This window comes from Mauremys reevesii, linkage group 19 (genome assembly GCF_016161935.1).
Source record: "Mauremys reevesii isolate NIE-2019 linkage group 19, ASM1616193v1, whole genome shotgun sequence".
Taxonomy (NCBI): Eukaryota; Metazoa; Chordata; order Testudines; family Geoemydidae; genus Mauremys; species Mauremys reevesii.
Window position 1 is genome coordinate 15,790,234 of NC_052641.1, and position 14,567 is coordinate 15,804,800.

At 42.8% G+C, this 14,567-nt stretch overlaps 1 protein-coding gene across 3 annotated transcripts in view; it reads left to right on the plus strand.

Annotated features, from left to right (window-relative positions):
- The window catches only part of NUP214 (nucleoporin 214), a 69,443-nt gene that overhangs the window by 26,955 nt on the left and 27,921 nt on the right, over positions 1-14,567 (plus strand). For 2 of the 3 annotated variants that reach the window (XM_039506513.1, XM_039506511.1), the window contains exons 23-26: positions 981-1,142; positions 2,844-2,952; positions 11,599-11,674; positions 12,506-12,614. In XM_039506513.1, coding sequence (XP_039362447.1) covers positions 981-1,142; positions 2,844-2,952; positions 11,599-11,674; positions 12,506-12,614 — 456 coding nt within the window. The remainder of the gene's footprint in view (positions 1-980; positions 1,143-2,843; positions 2,953-11,598; positions 11,675-12,505; positions 12,615-14,567) is intronic. The other variant, XM_039506512.1, reaches the window with a different exon arrangement.

The following is a 14,567-nucleotide window of genomic DNA, read 5'->3' on the forward strand; positions in this document are numbered from 1 at the left end:
GTGGTGTCTGTCTTCATGTTGCCAAATCGCCAAGAGCAATTAACAGTACAGAATTATAGCCCCCTTGAACTCAGGCCACTAGTGTTGAAGTAACATTGGAAACTTTATTGTGCTTTTCCTATAGCCTGGGCCTTTTACATCAAGACTGAGAAATTCAACTAAGATGATCTGTTGGCTAGAGGACAGGAGGAAAAGTCAAGACTCCTGCCTTTGCCACTAATGTGTGACGTTGGGCAAGTTACTTGACCTCCTTGTGCTTCAGGTTCCCCAACAGTAAAAAAGGATGAACCTTTCTGAGCCATATGTATGAAATCTTACATGGGAGGTGTGCATATTGAGGGCCTCAGTTTGTAGCTTTGTGTGTCTGACTTCTGCTTTCAACTGGGGTAGCCAGGTTTAATACTTGGCATCCCAGCGTCTGACAGTACGGTGACTGCTTGTGTGTGTTCAGTTTCTCTCCACACCCAGAAGAGTTGTGCTTGCTTCTGTAGGGATCCTCTGAGTGATCAAGCAAGATGTCAGTAGACATGACTATAAGGACAGACTGAGAGCCAGCCAGCCAATATGTCCATGCTTTTATGTGACTGCCTACATCTGGTAGCTGATTGAGAAGGAGTCTTTTCAGCAGATGACATTCTAATTGTTAAGGTTTATTAAGGGATTAATGTATGAACTGGGTTATGTTTTTCCAAAGGGAATAAGATAAAGAGTTGGCAATTTGACCCACCATGCTGAAAAGATAGCTGGTTAGGGCTCCACTGCATGCAGTTCATTAGAAGTTATGGAAAAGTGAACATTGCCAGATTTGATGAATTGCTAGTTGCTTGACAGCTGTAAATTAGTCTTGTCTGATTATATGAGGATTCAGAAGGAACAGGTATATAGTGTATAGCTTTTAAAGAGTCAGTACTTTCTGGTGGGGCTTTTGAGTCTCCCTTGTTCATGGGAGTTCAATGAACTGTATCTTTTTTTTTTTTAAGTGCCTACATCTTCAAGCAGAATCGTTCCACAAGGGGCAGATAGCACAATGCTTGCAACAAAGACTGTGAAACATGGGGCCCCTGCTCCCACTGTCACCGTCCCAGCACCACAAGCAGCTGCTGCAGCAGCTTTGAGAAGACAGATGGCTAGCCAGACTCCAGGTAAAACTAAAGTTAATGACTAAAGTCTGGGCATTTCTACGTGTGTGGTTTTATTTATTTTATTTATGTAGTGAGTGAATTTAGTAGATTTTAATGCCTTTGAGGGTAAGAAATTGACTTCAGCATAAGCCAAGTCTGATACGTACAGGATCTGTATATTATTCCCCACACAATGCTGCCAGTGGTCTCCTCTCTCTTATTTGAACTATCAGGAAAAAAATGCCTGAAGAATCAACATTCAGGGCTACTTAATATTCATTCTAATCTATGCAGAAACACAGGAGTTGATAACTATATATCTTCAAAAACTAGCATTACGATCATCTGATATACATAAGTCCGAAGGAATTCCTGATGGTTGACTATTGCACAACTAAAATAATAACCAATCCTATATGTAAAAATCCTCTATGATTGAAAGGTAAAAGGAAAAGATGTTCCCATCCTAATAGTTCTTCACCATGTTAGTTACATTAAAAGATGTACATTTTAAAGCAGTTTAATATTAATGTTAGAGGAACTCTGTCAGGTAGGTTAGTCCTTAAATCTAGCTGTGGGGTTTTAGAAGACCTTAACAGAAAAATCTCCATATATGAAGGTTTTTATTTTTTTTTTATTTTGCCTGGATTTAGACATCCCTTGTAGCACCCAATCATTGCAGGAAATAATAAAATTCAGCTATATACAAACAGGAAACTGACTAGTCTGTCTGTCTTGTCCAAGGTGAATGGAACGCAAAAAGTAGATGGACAGCATGAATACTGGAAAAATAAATTAGGCATTTCAAATTCTTTGTTTTATTAAGCTCAGAAGTTAATAAGGGAAAGGACGAAAGGGCAAGGTGAGAGAGATTTGTCTTAAGTATGACTTGCGCTCTATAAATCTCTCAATGCAAAATACAGTAATTCCAAATATTACAGAATCCAGTAAACTAGATTATATTACTCTAATTTAGATTATAATACAAAGTAATCTAACTAATTTACTATAAGTAATTCTATTGAGTAATTATAGTAAAGTTTATATGACATTGCTATTTTCACCACATAAATGCATGTTCTGTTTGTGTATGTGCAAAATTTAAGTGCGTATGTTCAAATATTAGTCCTACGCGTTAAAAGTAATGTTGTGTGTCAGTTTGTGCAGGCAATCATGCACACTCAATAGGTATTTCTATATGTGCCATTCTTTTACAGTATAATTGTGGCACCTTATTATAGACTCTTATTCTCCACTGAAATATTTTTTGGTGGGGAGGGGATGGGAGAAAGGAAAGGGATATGATCATAATTGCAGTTCCAAGGATAAAATAGCCAGAATTCTGAATTGCAATCAGGAGGTCTGACAAGTATTGATACTGGTTATCACACCAGTTATTAATGTCCTCCCATGCATAGTTGTCAAAAACTCTCTATCTATCTATATCTCCATCTCCTAGATGTGCTATCATAAGTCACAAATTTTCTAATCTGCAATAAATTACTCATATAAAATTTGAGCCAAATCCATGGTTTCTGCTGATTTTTGAATAGACCAGGAGTTCCTTTTAGCTAGTGTACTGCAGATTCCTTCCCCTGTCCTCCTAGGTGTACATAGGTGGTGGTCTAGTTGAGAAGCTACTCCTCTGGATACTTTGTATGAACCATGTACAATGGAATATTTCAGCTAATTGGTGGGATTCATCTCTGTTCACTCTTAAAGCAGTGAGCACCTCCTTGACTGAATCAACTCTAAAGAACGTCCCTCAGGTGGTGAACGTGCGAGAACTGAAGAACAATGCCTCAGCCCCTGCTGTTTCTGCGGTAATAGGGTGCGTGAATGATTTTCCTTTCTCTACATTTTAATGTTCCTTTAATTAGCCCTTGCAATAAGTTCATCTGCCAGTAGGGAGCAGTATCACTGCTTCATATAATCTGAACCAGTGAAAGTGTTTTGGGGAGTAATGCAGGAACGAACAGCTGCTCCTTGCTGTTTTGTTAGCACGCAGGTCTGTGGAGAGGTGGTGGGTACTGTCCTCCCTGAGTCGTTCAAGGAAATGCTACATGATTTGCCTAAACAGGAAATTTCCAGTTTCTGATTTAGAGTCCTGATAATCTAGGCTAGTGGATCAGTATTAAGTTCATTATTCATTATTAGTTTGTATGTAAATATAAAATATGTTGGTACATCCCCTTTCTGTTATAGTTCTAGATCCTATGGCTTCATTACTAATGCAAACTCTGGATCCTATTACCTCAGTGGTGAGCTTGAAACTTTGCTATATTGTCCCCACTTCCCCATTACTAGTATTTTTGCATGTGTCCTCTACTTTTGAGTGGGGAAAACACACCCATCTGCAACTGGCTGAGTCTCTGTGCATTTGTGCTGTCCAGCTTCTCTCCTGTTTATTCCTTCTGCCATAGAAAACATCTGCTCTGTAGTTTACTTCTCTAATCCCATGCCCCTGGGTTCCTGCCCTGAAGGATTAAGTTTATACTCCAGCTTCTCTAGTAACTTGCATCATTGGAATTTCTTCGCAGTAGAAAACCCTTGATATCAAGGATTAAATATTAAGTATAGGGACGCAGCTCCCCAGAAATATATCCAGATGCTAGGCTGTCTTGCTCAGCAGAAAGCCACGAACATGTGCTCACTGTTTAATTTACAATTTATCAAGCAGTTCTGACTTCCCTATGAGTTTAACTGAAACTGTTGGCCTTCCGATACTCCACATCCCACAGCCAGCTGCCAACTCAGGTCATTCCAGGGATTTCTCTCTTCTCATCAAGCAGTGTCACCAGTCACAAAACTAATTCTTTTCTCTGTATTGGTAATGACCTTGAAATCTTCATGTTTTGTTTTCTGCAATGGTTTAAACCAAGAGAGATGAAGGACTTTAAAAAATAAAAATAAAAAAAAGAGGGAGGAGAGATTTCCTGTGAAAAGTATTAGAGGAGTTAAGGATTATGCTGTATTCCTGCCATGATAAAAAAAAAAAAGAAAAAGAAAAAGAAAAAAAAAGTGTATTACAAAAAAGGAGATAAATTCACCATATGCTTCCAGTGTAAATTGTCTGGAATTGCAAATGCTTTATCCTGGACGATGGTGTGCATTGGGCATGCGCCTCTTGGAACTATTTGTTTGCCACTTCTGGATTTCATGTATTTTGTATTCCTCTCTTTGATGGAGAAGGGAAAGCAGAATTCCTTTGAAATAGTTTCAGAATGCCTTGGAAAAGGAGTTTTGTAATTGTGAGCATCAGCTGTTGCTCACCTCCTGGGAGTCCAGCTAGGAGGGTCTACACTTGGAGAAGGTTCAGAAGTTCCTTAGTATTTCATTTTTCCTAAAAGCAACTGCCTTCCTCTGAGGCAGTATTTTCTTGAAGAGCTGTACACTACCAAATAACAGTGCCCAGAACTCCTGCCAAAAGCCAAATTGAGATGAGCCTGTGGAAGTGATCTCGACGTGATTTAAGTTTGTTGCATGTAAATTGATTTAACTATTACTCTTGGGGGATTTCTATGCGAAAAAAATAAAAATTCTGCGCACAGTATCTTAAAATTTTGCATATGTTATGTCAAAACAACACAATATAATCACACCAGTTTCAATTATTATTTTGGGTAATTTATTTCAAAATACCTGTCAGGAAATGTTTTTTGACAATTAGATTCCTTACTAGGTATATTTAATACAGAACTGTAAGTAATAATTCATTTAAACTACAATACAGAACCATATTTCCTGCACCCCTCAGATGCAGTGCAAAGGCTTGGGGAGTCGGGGGTAATGGAGGAGCTGAGGGAAAGGGAAGTAATTGCTGGGAAGGAGCCTGGGTGTGAACTTGGAGGGTTGTTGGGCATGGGTGGGAAAAGTATGGAACAGGTGTGGTTTTTTTTGGGGGGGGGGGGGGGGGGAGATCGAAGGATTGAAGGAGCTTGAAGACCAAATTTTCCTTTCAATCAGAGAGGTGACCCCTTCAGAACATTGTGGGATAATGTGGGGAAGCTTGCCCCACCTCTACTTGTATTTTACCTGCTCTGTGCTTTGCCTTCAATCTGGCATCTTTTTTTATAAACATCCTATTTATCTGTTGCACCAACATTCATCAGATCAAGCGAGTGTAGCTACAATGAGTAAGTAGAAATCATACCATTCTAATAAAACATCAATGGCTCACTATCCTTTCCCCTTTGGGAAGAACTTTTTTGATAAATGTTAAGATCATGAGTTGCACAAAATCATTTACATGCAGATGATACATTTATACCTTTCGCTGATTTTAAAAGTAATTTAAGTTCTTACTGCAAAGAGTAAATCACTGAAATGTCTTCAGTGTAATTTGACAAAGGAACAGAGAAATGTACAAATTGAGATGATCTCTGTACGTAAATCTGTGATTGAAATTGGTTTGGAAAACCTTCATGAATACAGAAGGTAATAGCTGACAAATCTGATCTGGCTTTTACTTCGGCGCATTACGACAGCATTCTGCTCCTGTATGCTGACGTTCTGTACAGCTCCAACAGAAGGAACAGGAAGGCTGAATCAGTGAGTCTTCTCTTAATTTCTATATATATTATACCAAAGAACATCCAGCACCACACAGTGAGGCTGCATCTTTATCACTGGGTTCTAGTCTGTCACCACAAAACTTCAAGATATAGTTTTGAGCAATTAATACACAAGATGTCTGCCTTATACTTGATATGTGCTATGTAACCAGAGTGCCTTCAGAGAGTCAGCATTATCTAGTGGCTAACTTTTGTTTGGTGCTCTGTCACTGAGAGACCTTGAGCAAGTAACTAACCTCTCTGTCTCAGTTTCCTCATCTGTGCAGTGGGCACAGTATTTTGTGAAGCACTTTGAGACCCTCTGGAAAAAGGTGGTCTGTATATTTTTTTTAAAGTGGACTTTGTTTCATGAAATCATAGATATCTTTTTTTAAATTTCAAGGACCTTTAGATTTTTGTTTTATGTTTGCTTTAAGTCTGAAGTGTTAGTCTGTAGCTATTTTAACATAAAGTTTAAACAGACCTAGTAGGAGGAGAGGCTTAACACATTCAATGAAGTGAGTTCATGTGATGAGCAGGAGGAGAGAATATGTATATCCTGGTTGGAGCAGTCAGAGAAGATTGGAGTTTATAAGCTGGAATAGATCAGGTCTATAATAGGACCTTTGTAATTCAGGGGTTCCTTTTCTGTGGGGATATGTGGTTGTATGTAGCCAGTAGGAGGCAGAAGAAGCTAGAAGTGAAAGTCTTTGTGGCTGTAGCATAGTGTTTGAGTAAGTTAACTGTCCGTATAACAGAAGTAATCCTGCTTTGCTGATGAAAGTTGGCTTTCACTGGGCGATTTTCATATCTGCACTGGCTTTGGAAATTGTCACTTTCCTTGACCAGCTGATACCAGTGACTGAAAGTGACAAGGGGAAGTGCATTCTCTGATGCTGCCTGTCAGGACACTTCAAACTCCTTTTTGCTGTATTTTGCATCATGATGATTTAAAGATAAGGGTTTCCAGTGCTGTGTGTGTGTGTGCGTGAACGATATATATATATATATAAAAATACATCTCAACCTTGGATTCTGCAGACCTGGGATCAAAAAAGCCTCCAGCAGCTGAAAACTCTCCCTTGTCAAAAACCTCAGTACTTGGCACTTTCGGGTGTATTATACTTTAGAGTTCTTTTCTTATAATGAGTTTGGGTGTGGGAGGGCTCTTAAGCTGAATATTTTGGTCACACCTGGTCACCTGTTGAATCTTCTAGTTGTTTGCTCTGTAGCCCTTCTCCCCTGCTTTTCTCTTCCTTCTACATTTCTCCTGGAACATCCTCCTATGTTAAATGTGAGTCCAGGGCCCAGCTTCTGTTCAGAGCCCCTGCACAGCCCTTAGTTCAGTGGTCCCCAACCTTTGTCATCTGGTGCCCGCCAGACGAAGAGCCATGGAGGACCATGGTGGCGGACAAGCATCCGCCGAAATTCCACCAAGTGGCAACGTCAATAGGCGTCGCTGCCAAAATGCCGCCGACAAGCAGTGTCATCCAGAGGCGTCGCCGCCGAAATACTGCCAAAAATCAGCAGCGACGCCTCTGGATGACACAGCTCGTTGGTGGCATTTTGGCGGATGCTTGTCCTCCGGCCAGTACGTGGCTGCACTTAGACACCCTGGTGGGCGCCATGGCGCCCGTGGGCACCGCATTGGGGACCTCTGCCTTAGTTGAATTTCTGTATGTTTCTAGGACGCAATACTCTGGAGCCCTGCAATGTTGGGAGCACCCCAGACACAAGCACTTGTCAGGCCATGCAAAGGTATCTGCCTGCACTGAGAGCCTCTTTGCCCTCTGCTCCAGCAGGTGGCTTTCAGCCGAGAGACTTCATGCTGAGGGTTTCCCCCGGCAGCACCCCTCTCTGACGAAGGCCTCCTGCAGGAGCAGAGGGCACAGAGAGGCTCCCAGCCCCAGCAACAGTGGCAGCATAAGACGCAAACCCATTAGTTAAGACACAAGTGATCTTTAAGCCTAGTTTAATAGTCTCTTTAATTTGGAAAACAAAAAAGGCTGTTGATTAAAGAATTTTCCCAAACACTCGTGGCTCCTTTTGAGGAGCCACTGCTCATAGTTTGGGAATCACTGATTTAGAGCAGCAACTCCACTGCCAGGAGTTGCCACAACTGTTGATTTAGGGACATAAGTCTAAGGGAGAAGGTCCAGAGAACCGTCTTCCTCCCTGTCCCTATAAAAGCTGATTTGGGAAGGCGAACTTTAATTGACACATTTTCTATTTAGCAAAACTCCAAAGATCTGTTTCTCTAGCAAGTGACTGTCTCCTCTAGCTGACCATGAAGTTTTAGGAATCAAGTATTTGAGCTGTCTGAGTGTTCCAATTCTCTGATTTCTTGGAGAAAGGAATTATATTTGTATTGCAACCCGCATGAGCTAGCTTCGTGTCTCCAAGCATGTCCTATTTTGTTCCTCCAGCTTGCCTTGGGCATCTGCAGGCCCTGGCAGTCCCTGAAACTCATTCATTTTCTCTCTTGTAACAGTGATTATTGTGCGTAGGAGATAGCAGTGCTACGTACTGCATACAGAATATTCCTAGGGAACTGATTCGTGTGGTTCAACAGTAAGAATACAGCTCTGCTACACCTTCAGGGAGCCCTGGAATGAAATTTTGGGGATGTCTCATCTTCCTGTTTAGTCCTGATTTGTATCTCTGAAGAGTCTTTATGCTCTTATTTTGCCAGTCGTTGCTTGTTAATACCCCGCCTGTAATGAGAAGTGAGATCAAGGGGTTATTGCAAAGGTCTGTGTGTTACTCCTGAGTTCTGTTCCCAATCCTGCCACAGATTTCTTGTGATCTTGGGCAAGTTGCATAACTGCCATGCTTGTTTAGTCATCTGTGAAATGTGTGTAATGCTCACCTACTTCCAGAGGTATCATTAGGCTTAATGTTCAAAAGTGCTTTCAGATCCTGGGATGAAAGAATGCTAGGAGTGTGTTATGACTGTAAGTGGGTCTAAAGTTTAATCCTGCCTTTTCCCATCTCCCCTGCACTCTGTACATAATCTAGTTTGTGTGGAAATGAAATGAACCTGGTGTACACATCTGCTGGAGCTGCGCATTAGTCAAGTGGGCTTTAGATAGGGCTTTTGACAGGTAAATCGATTGTGCAAGAGCTTTCAAATTATCACCTATAGGAAGCTAGCATGGCGTTTCCACCCAGGATGTTGCATATTGTGTTGATGACCGGCAAATAAGTTCTGTTGCCAGTACACTGATTCTGAGTATTGAAATGGCAACCCCCTGGGCTCAGTGTGTTCATGACCTAAAGGAATCCTTGTGTGATATTTACCAAATCTAGCCTTCAGGCATGGTACTAGCTTTTCCCCTTCATTATAGGGTTTCAAATTCTATTGACACTTGGCTCAGGGTGTGCTGGTGGTATGTAGAGCTGAAGGTAAAACGTCTGTGGAGATATCGGTCACGGTGCACCCTGTACAGGCTGGATTCAACTCCTTGCATAGTTTGTTCTCATTCAGTTCAGGAATGCAGGGTGCCCTTCCCTGAAGCTTTGGTAGCAGTCTGGTTATAATGCATCTGAATGGTTGTCGTTCTGCAGGGTGTGGGTGTGAGAGTGGGTGGTGGTCCTTTTGAGAGGGCGCATGCAGAACAATGATGTCACATCAGACCTAGACATTTTGATTCAGTATTAGAAATGCATGACGTCACCTTGGCTTGAGATAAAAGGGCTTTGTTCCTGACTGGCAGGCAGACGTGGTCTGAATCTTAAGACTAGCTTGTGCCCTGAGGATTGGAGGAGAACATTCCGGGCATAGGGCATTACTGTTACAGTGTAATGCACCGTGTAACAGTCTGCAGACAGAGGGATCTGGATAAAAAAGATCCTTGTTTGACCAGGGGGTCTAAAATAGTTGTCTAGAAGCTGTCTCAGTAACCAGTACAGTTATGCTAAATAACCTCAGATGTTGGGTGCACTGTGTGGCACAAGACTGAAGTGCCTTTAATCACTTGATGGATGGGCATATGGTAGAACCATAAATGCTGTTTGTGTTTAGTACAGACACTCATGACTTATTTTCTAGGCTGTGGGATGTCTGCAGTGGGCAGGCTTTCTCCTGAGGAGACTTGGCTATAGCCTTTGCCACTCCATCCCCACCACCACCCTTAGCACCAATCAGTGCTGCTCTGAACATAGGCTGCAAAGGGACATGAAGCACCCTTCCAGGAGCACCATTGCATGCCTTTAGAGCCACTAGATAGGGTTAACTCTGGCTGGTGCAGCTTTTGCAGAGTCCATTGTAGTGCATGTGAGAAGTGCTGAATTAATGGTTCTAAGAAGTGAAGCCATCTGTCCACACCAATGCCCTTCTGCCTTGCTGTGGAGGGACCACCGGCTGGATTGCGAGAGAGCACTTCACTCTTCCTGCCCTTTTCATTCTTGGCCTCTCTGAGGGTGTCGAGTATAATTTTAATGTAGACTCCAGACTACTAAAAACTACTGAAATCGCCAACTCATTGCACATAGACCATTGAACTGTTGTCGGTTGTAATGACTTGCCATAACAAACATGCCCTGGACTTGAACAAGTAGCTTGAAAGGGAGAGACTCCCCTCCAGTTACCAGTGCCAGAGGGTATCTATTCATTCTCTTCACACCCAGGGACCTTGAGCATCTTGTGATGTTTCTCATCACCTCCCTTCCTCTAATATTGAGCATTCTCTAGTGCTAGTCAGTTGCTGAAATTGTTATTGTGATAGCTGGGCACAGGGCTATTCCAGTGTGTGCAACACGGGGAGCTTTCATTGCTGGAAGGGAAGGACTTGCAATTAGTGCCAGTCCTTTTTAAAGCTTTGTTTACAGCATCAAATCCTATTCAAGCTTCCCCTCTCCTCACCCTCACTAAAAAGGCAAATGGCTGAGAGAAATCATTCTTGTGTGTACTTTTCCCATTCCCTTGGGATGTTAGGAAAACTCTCAGAATTTTCCTGGTGAGTGACTGACTGACACACTTCTGATGTAGCGTGTGGGACTTGGAGCGGTGTAGTAGTTACAGCACTCTTGAGACCCAGATTTCATTTCTGCCTAGAGAGGGCTTCTGAATCTTGGTCTGTCTCATAGTGGAGAGTTTTTACAAAGCACCTGTCACTGGTTTAGATGTGGGGAAAACAGGTCATTATAAGGTTTCTTCCTTACTACTTTCTTCTAAAACGTATGGTATTGGACCAAATAGACCACTAATGAGAGGAGTTCTTGTGACTTAATGGCCATTCCCATGTTATAATAATTAGAGCCATAATGTGACACACAGTGGGAGCTAGGTTTCACCCCAGAAGTAGTTGCCTTTCATTAATGATTGTCCCTGGGCTCAGAAGTACAGTTTATAAAGCAAGTTAAACTTTCATATAACCATAACCAAACAATCGTATTCTAAATCACAGATTAACCACGTCACAATCCTTTCTCACCAATTCACTGTTTGTACAATTTTGAAGCCAAAGTACAGGATTTTTTTCCACATTTTTGTCTCCTTTTGTTTATCACTTTTGAGAGTTGCATATATTTGTATCCAATTCCAGACTCTAAAATGGGTGGAAATCCTCTCATTTTTATGCCGGGTGTTTAACACACGTAATCTCCTGACCTGCTGATTCTTTCTTCAATTCCCTATTGAAATAGAGAGGGGTTCACTACCTTCTCTTCAGTGACATAAATGGGTGTGAAGGAGACGTAATCACTTAAGTCTAGCGCTTTAGACACATTTGTAGCCACTCTCTGTTAAATGAGGCTTATTCATGTAAGAGGTTTATTCCATAATCTGATTTGTTCCTTTGGGTTTTGCTAGAATCACGTGTTTGGAATCTTTGCTGTCAGTGTTGTTCTGGACTTCTCAAAAGTTGATGCTTTGAGGAGAGACCTGCTTCTAAATTAGCCTTTCATTAAATCTTTTTGTTTAGATCTTCCGTACCTCAGTCTGCAGCCCAAGCAGTCCACCAAGTTTTGGCTACAGTTGCTACAAATCAAGCCAAGCAGGTATCTCTTGATATTTTTTTTACCTATTAAGCACTATGCCGGGCAGATGCCGTACCACTCTCAGTTTCAGCTGCTGTTGAATAGGTTGTCTTGTAGTCCTTTTCCACAATCTCTATCCTGCATTCCTTTCAAACCACTGCTTAATCTGTGACCCTGACTGGATAGTGCCAGACATATCTGTATTATGTCTCTTAACTCTACTGCTTTCATATTGTTTTTGAAAATAGCTTGCGGGCTGCAAGTGGCCATGGTCTTACTGCCGCAACAGGGCTGTCTAGTCAGTCTGAAACGAACAATGAGGGAGATAGTGTTAACTGAGTTAATGAACATTCCGAGTTGATGCAAAAACAGAGGCTGGTGGGGAAATCAGGGGGAAGAATAATTCTCCGCATCCAGTATTTTCCATAAAACCTTTCCTACTGGGGGATTAGATGCTACAACAGGTAAATGGTCATCCACATCCCAAAACATGAACATTGTCAGTCTTTGTTCAGGAGAGCCTCAGAACTGCAGTAACAGAGGTTTGCTGGGCTAGATTGGAGACTCATTGGAAGAGTTGAGTTTGGACCCTATTGAGTTTTGTAGAGCTATGTGGGGGCTCACAACTGTAATAGGAAGGGGAATAGTGCAGATGAGGACAGGATGTATTGCTAGTGTTGGCAGGTGCTTTGGCCAGTTTCTCCTAGTTTTAGCTACATATAGTGCTCCTTTCCTTTTTTGGACACCAAATCCACTTCAGAATTACATGGAGTAACTTTAAAAACAAATTTTTTTCATTATACGCTTGGGCATTGAAGTAATATTTACATTAAGTGGTGTTTGTATTTTTAGGCATCTCTAACCAGCTCACTTAAGGCACAGTCTTCACCTGTATCTGCCTCCATACCATGTACCATCACTACTACAGCTGGTCAAATATCAGCTGGCAACAAAATCTCAGGTCAGTTGTCATTTCTGTTGAGATGGAAACAAAAATGGGAGAAGGCCCATCCTTCATAGCACGGGGGGGGGGGGAAATCAAGACACTGGTTCAACTTCTGTTGACTGGCCTCTTACTGTTTCAGTCTAGAGCAGGGGTGGGCAAACTTTTTGGCCTGAGGGCCACATCTGGGTGGGGACATTGCATGCAGGGCCATGAATGTAGGGCTGGGGCAGGCGAATGGGGTTCAGGAGGGGGTGCGGTGTGTGTGAGGGGGCTCAGGGCAGGGAGTCAGGGTGTGGGGGATGTAGGAAGGGTTCGGGGTACGGGCACCAGTCCGGTGCCACTTAACTTGAGCGGCTCCGGGGTCTCAGCGGCACACGGCAGGGCTAAGGCAGGCTCCCTGCCTCCCCGGCCCTGTGCCACACACCATGTCCCTGCGGCCCCGGTGGGGGCAGAGGGCTCCATGCATACGCTGCCCTTGCGGGGCGGTCCCTACCGGTTAAGGAGCCCTCTGCTCTCCTCCCTCCCCACCCCCGGCCACAGAGATGTGGTGCTGGCCGCTTCCGGGAGCAGCGTGAGGCCCACAGCACCACAGGCATGGCAATCCTAACGGGCCGGATCTGGCCCGCAGGCCGTAGTTTGCCCACCCCGGTCTAGAGAGAGAGAGTTTTAAAAGCAAAGGTACAAAAGATAAATGGAACAGCTGCTCAAAACTCAACCCATCCAGATGGTTTTTTGTCTAAAATTCTGCCTTGAAAAAGTTCCTTTTTCATTCTGGAACCAAGGTGACTACACTTAATATTTAGCTTGTGTGTTCCCTTTAATTGTAAATGTTTGAAGTATCTGAATTGGACACTGGTGTGTTTAAAAAATCAGTTAAAATGGAAGCCTGTTTAGGGCTTGAAAGCGTGGTATGCTCAACTGCACTCTGGGATTTTCACTGCACTGTAGCAGCGTCAACATGAGATGACTTTGGTGCAAGCTGATGCACAAGATTCACACCCTGGCTTGCCGTGCAGTAACTTACTATGTAGGCAAGCTCTTAGATTGTGTAAAGGACTTCCACTGAAGTGAGACAATGACATCCTTGTCTAGAGGTAACAGTAATATTATCCCCTGTTAATTTCTGAATTTGTGGGTATTAACCAGAATAACCCCTGCTAGGCAGTTAAGTTACCTAGCTTAAGGGCTACTGCAGATCTCCTTACAATTATCAACTATACCAATAGTTTGAAATATGATCAAGTACACACACACGTATGTTTCAGAGATCAGTGTTAATTTCTACTGTGACCATGCAGAGTTTGGAATTGCCCACATCTCTATACAATAGTTGTTTGCTGCCTTCAAAGAGAAGATACACATGAATGGACTTTGTGGTTCTATGTTTAAGGCCTGGTCAACACTACAAACTTAGGTCAACTTAAGTCAGTCTAATAAAGTGTGTCTCTACACTACCAAGTCCCTTCCAGTGCTAAGTGGCCTGTAAAGTCGACTTCTCTACTCCACCTCCGCGAGAGGTGTAGTGCTTGATTCAACATCCATAGGTCGACATGGGGATAGCGTAGACACCGCATTGTATAATTCGAATGAATTGGCCTCCAGGAGGTGTCCCACAGTGCTCTGCTGTGACCACTTTGGAGAGCACTTTCAACTCCACTGCCTATCAGCCAGGTACACAGGAAACAGCCGCTCCTCTGTTAAAGCTCCGGGAGCTTTTGATTTTTCATGTCCTGTTTGATCAGCGTGGAGAGCTTGCCAGCACAGCTGAGCATGGAGACTCAAGGCCGCAAACATCCTCCTGCATGGAGTACACAGGAGGTGTTGGGTTTTACTGCTATGTGGGGAGAAGAGTCTGTACAGGCAGAGCTCCGATCCAGCAGAAGAAACAGTGACATCTGTGTCAAGATCATGCGGGGCATAGAGGAGATTGTGCAGGGCATGGGGGAGAAGGACTACACCAGGGACTCT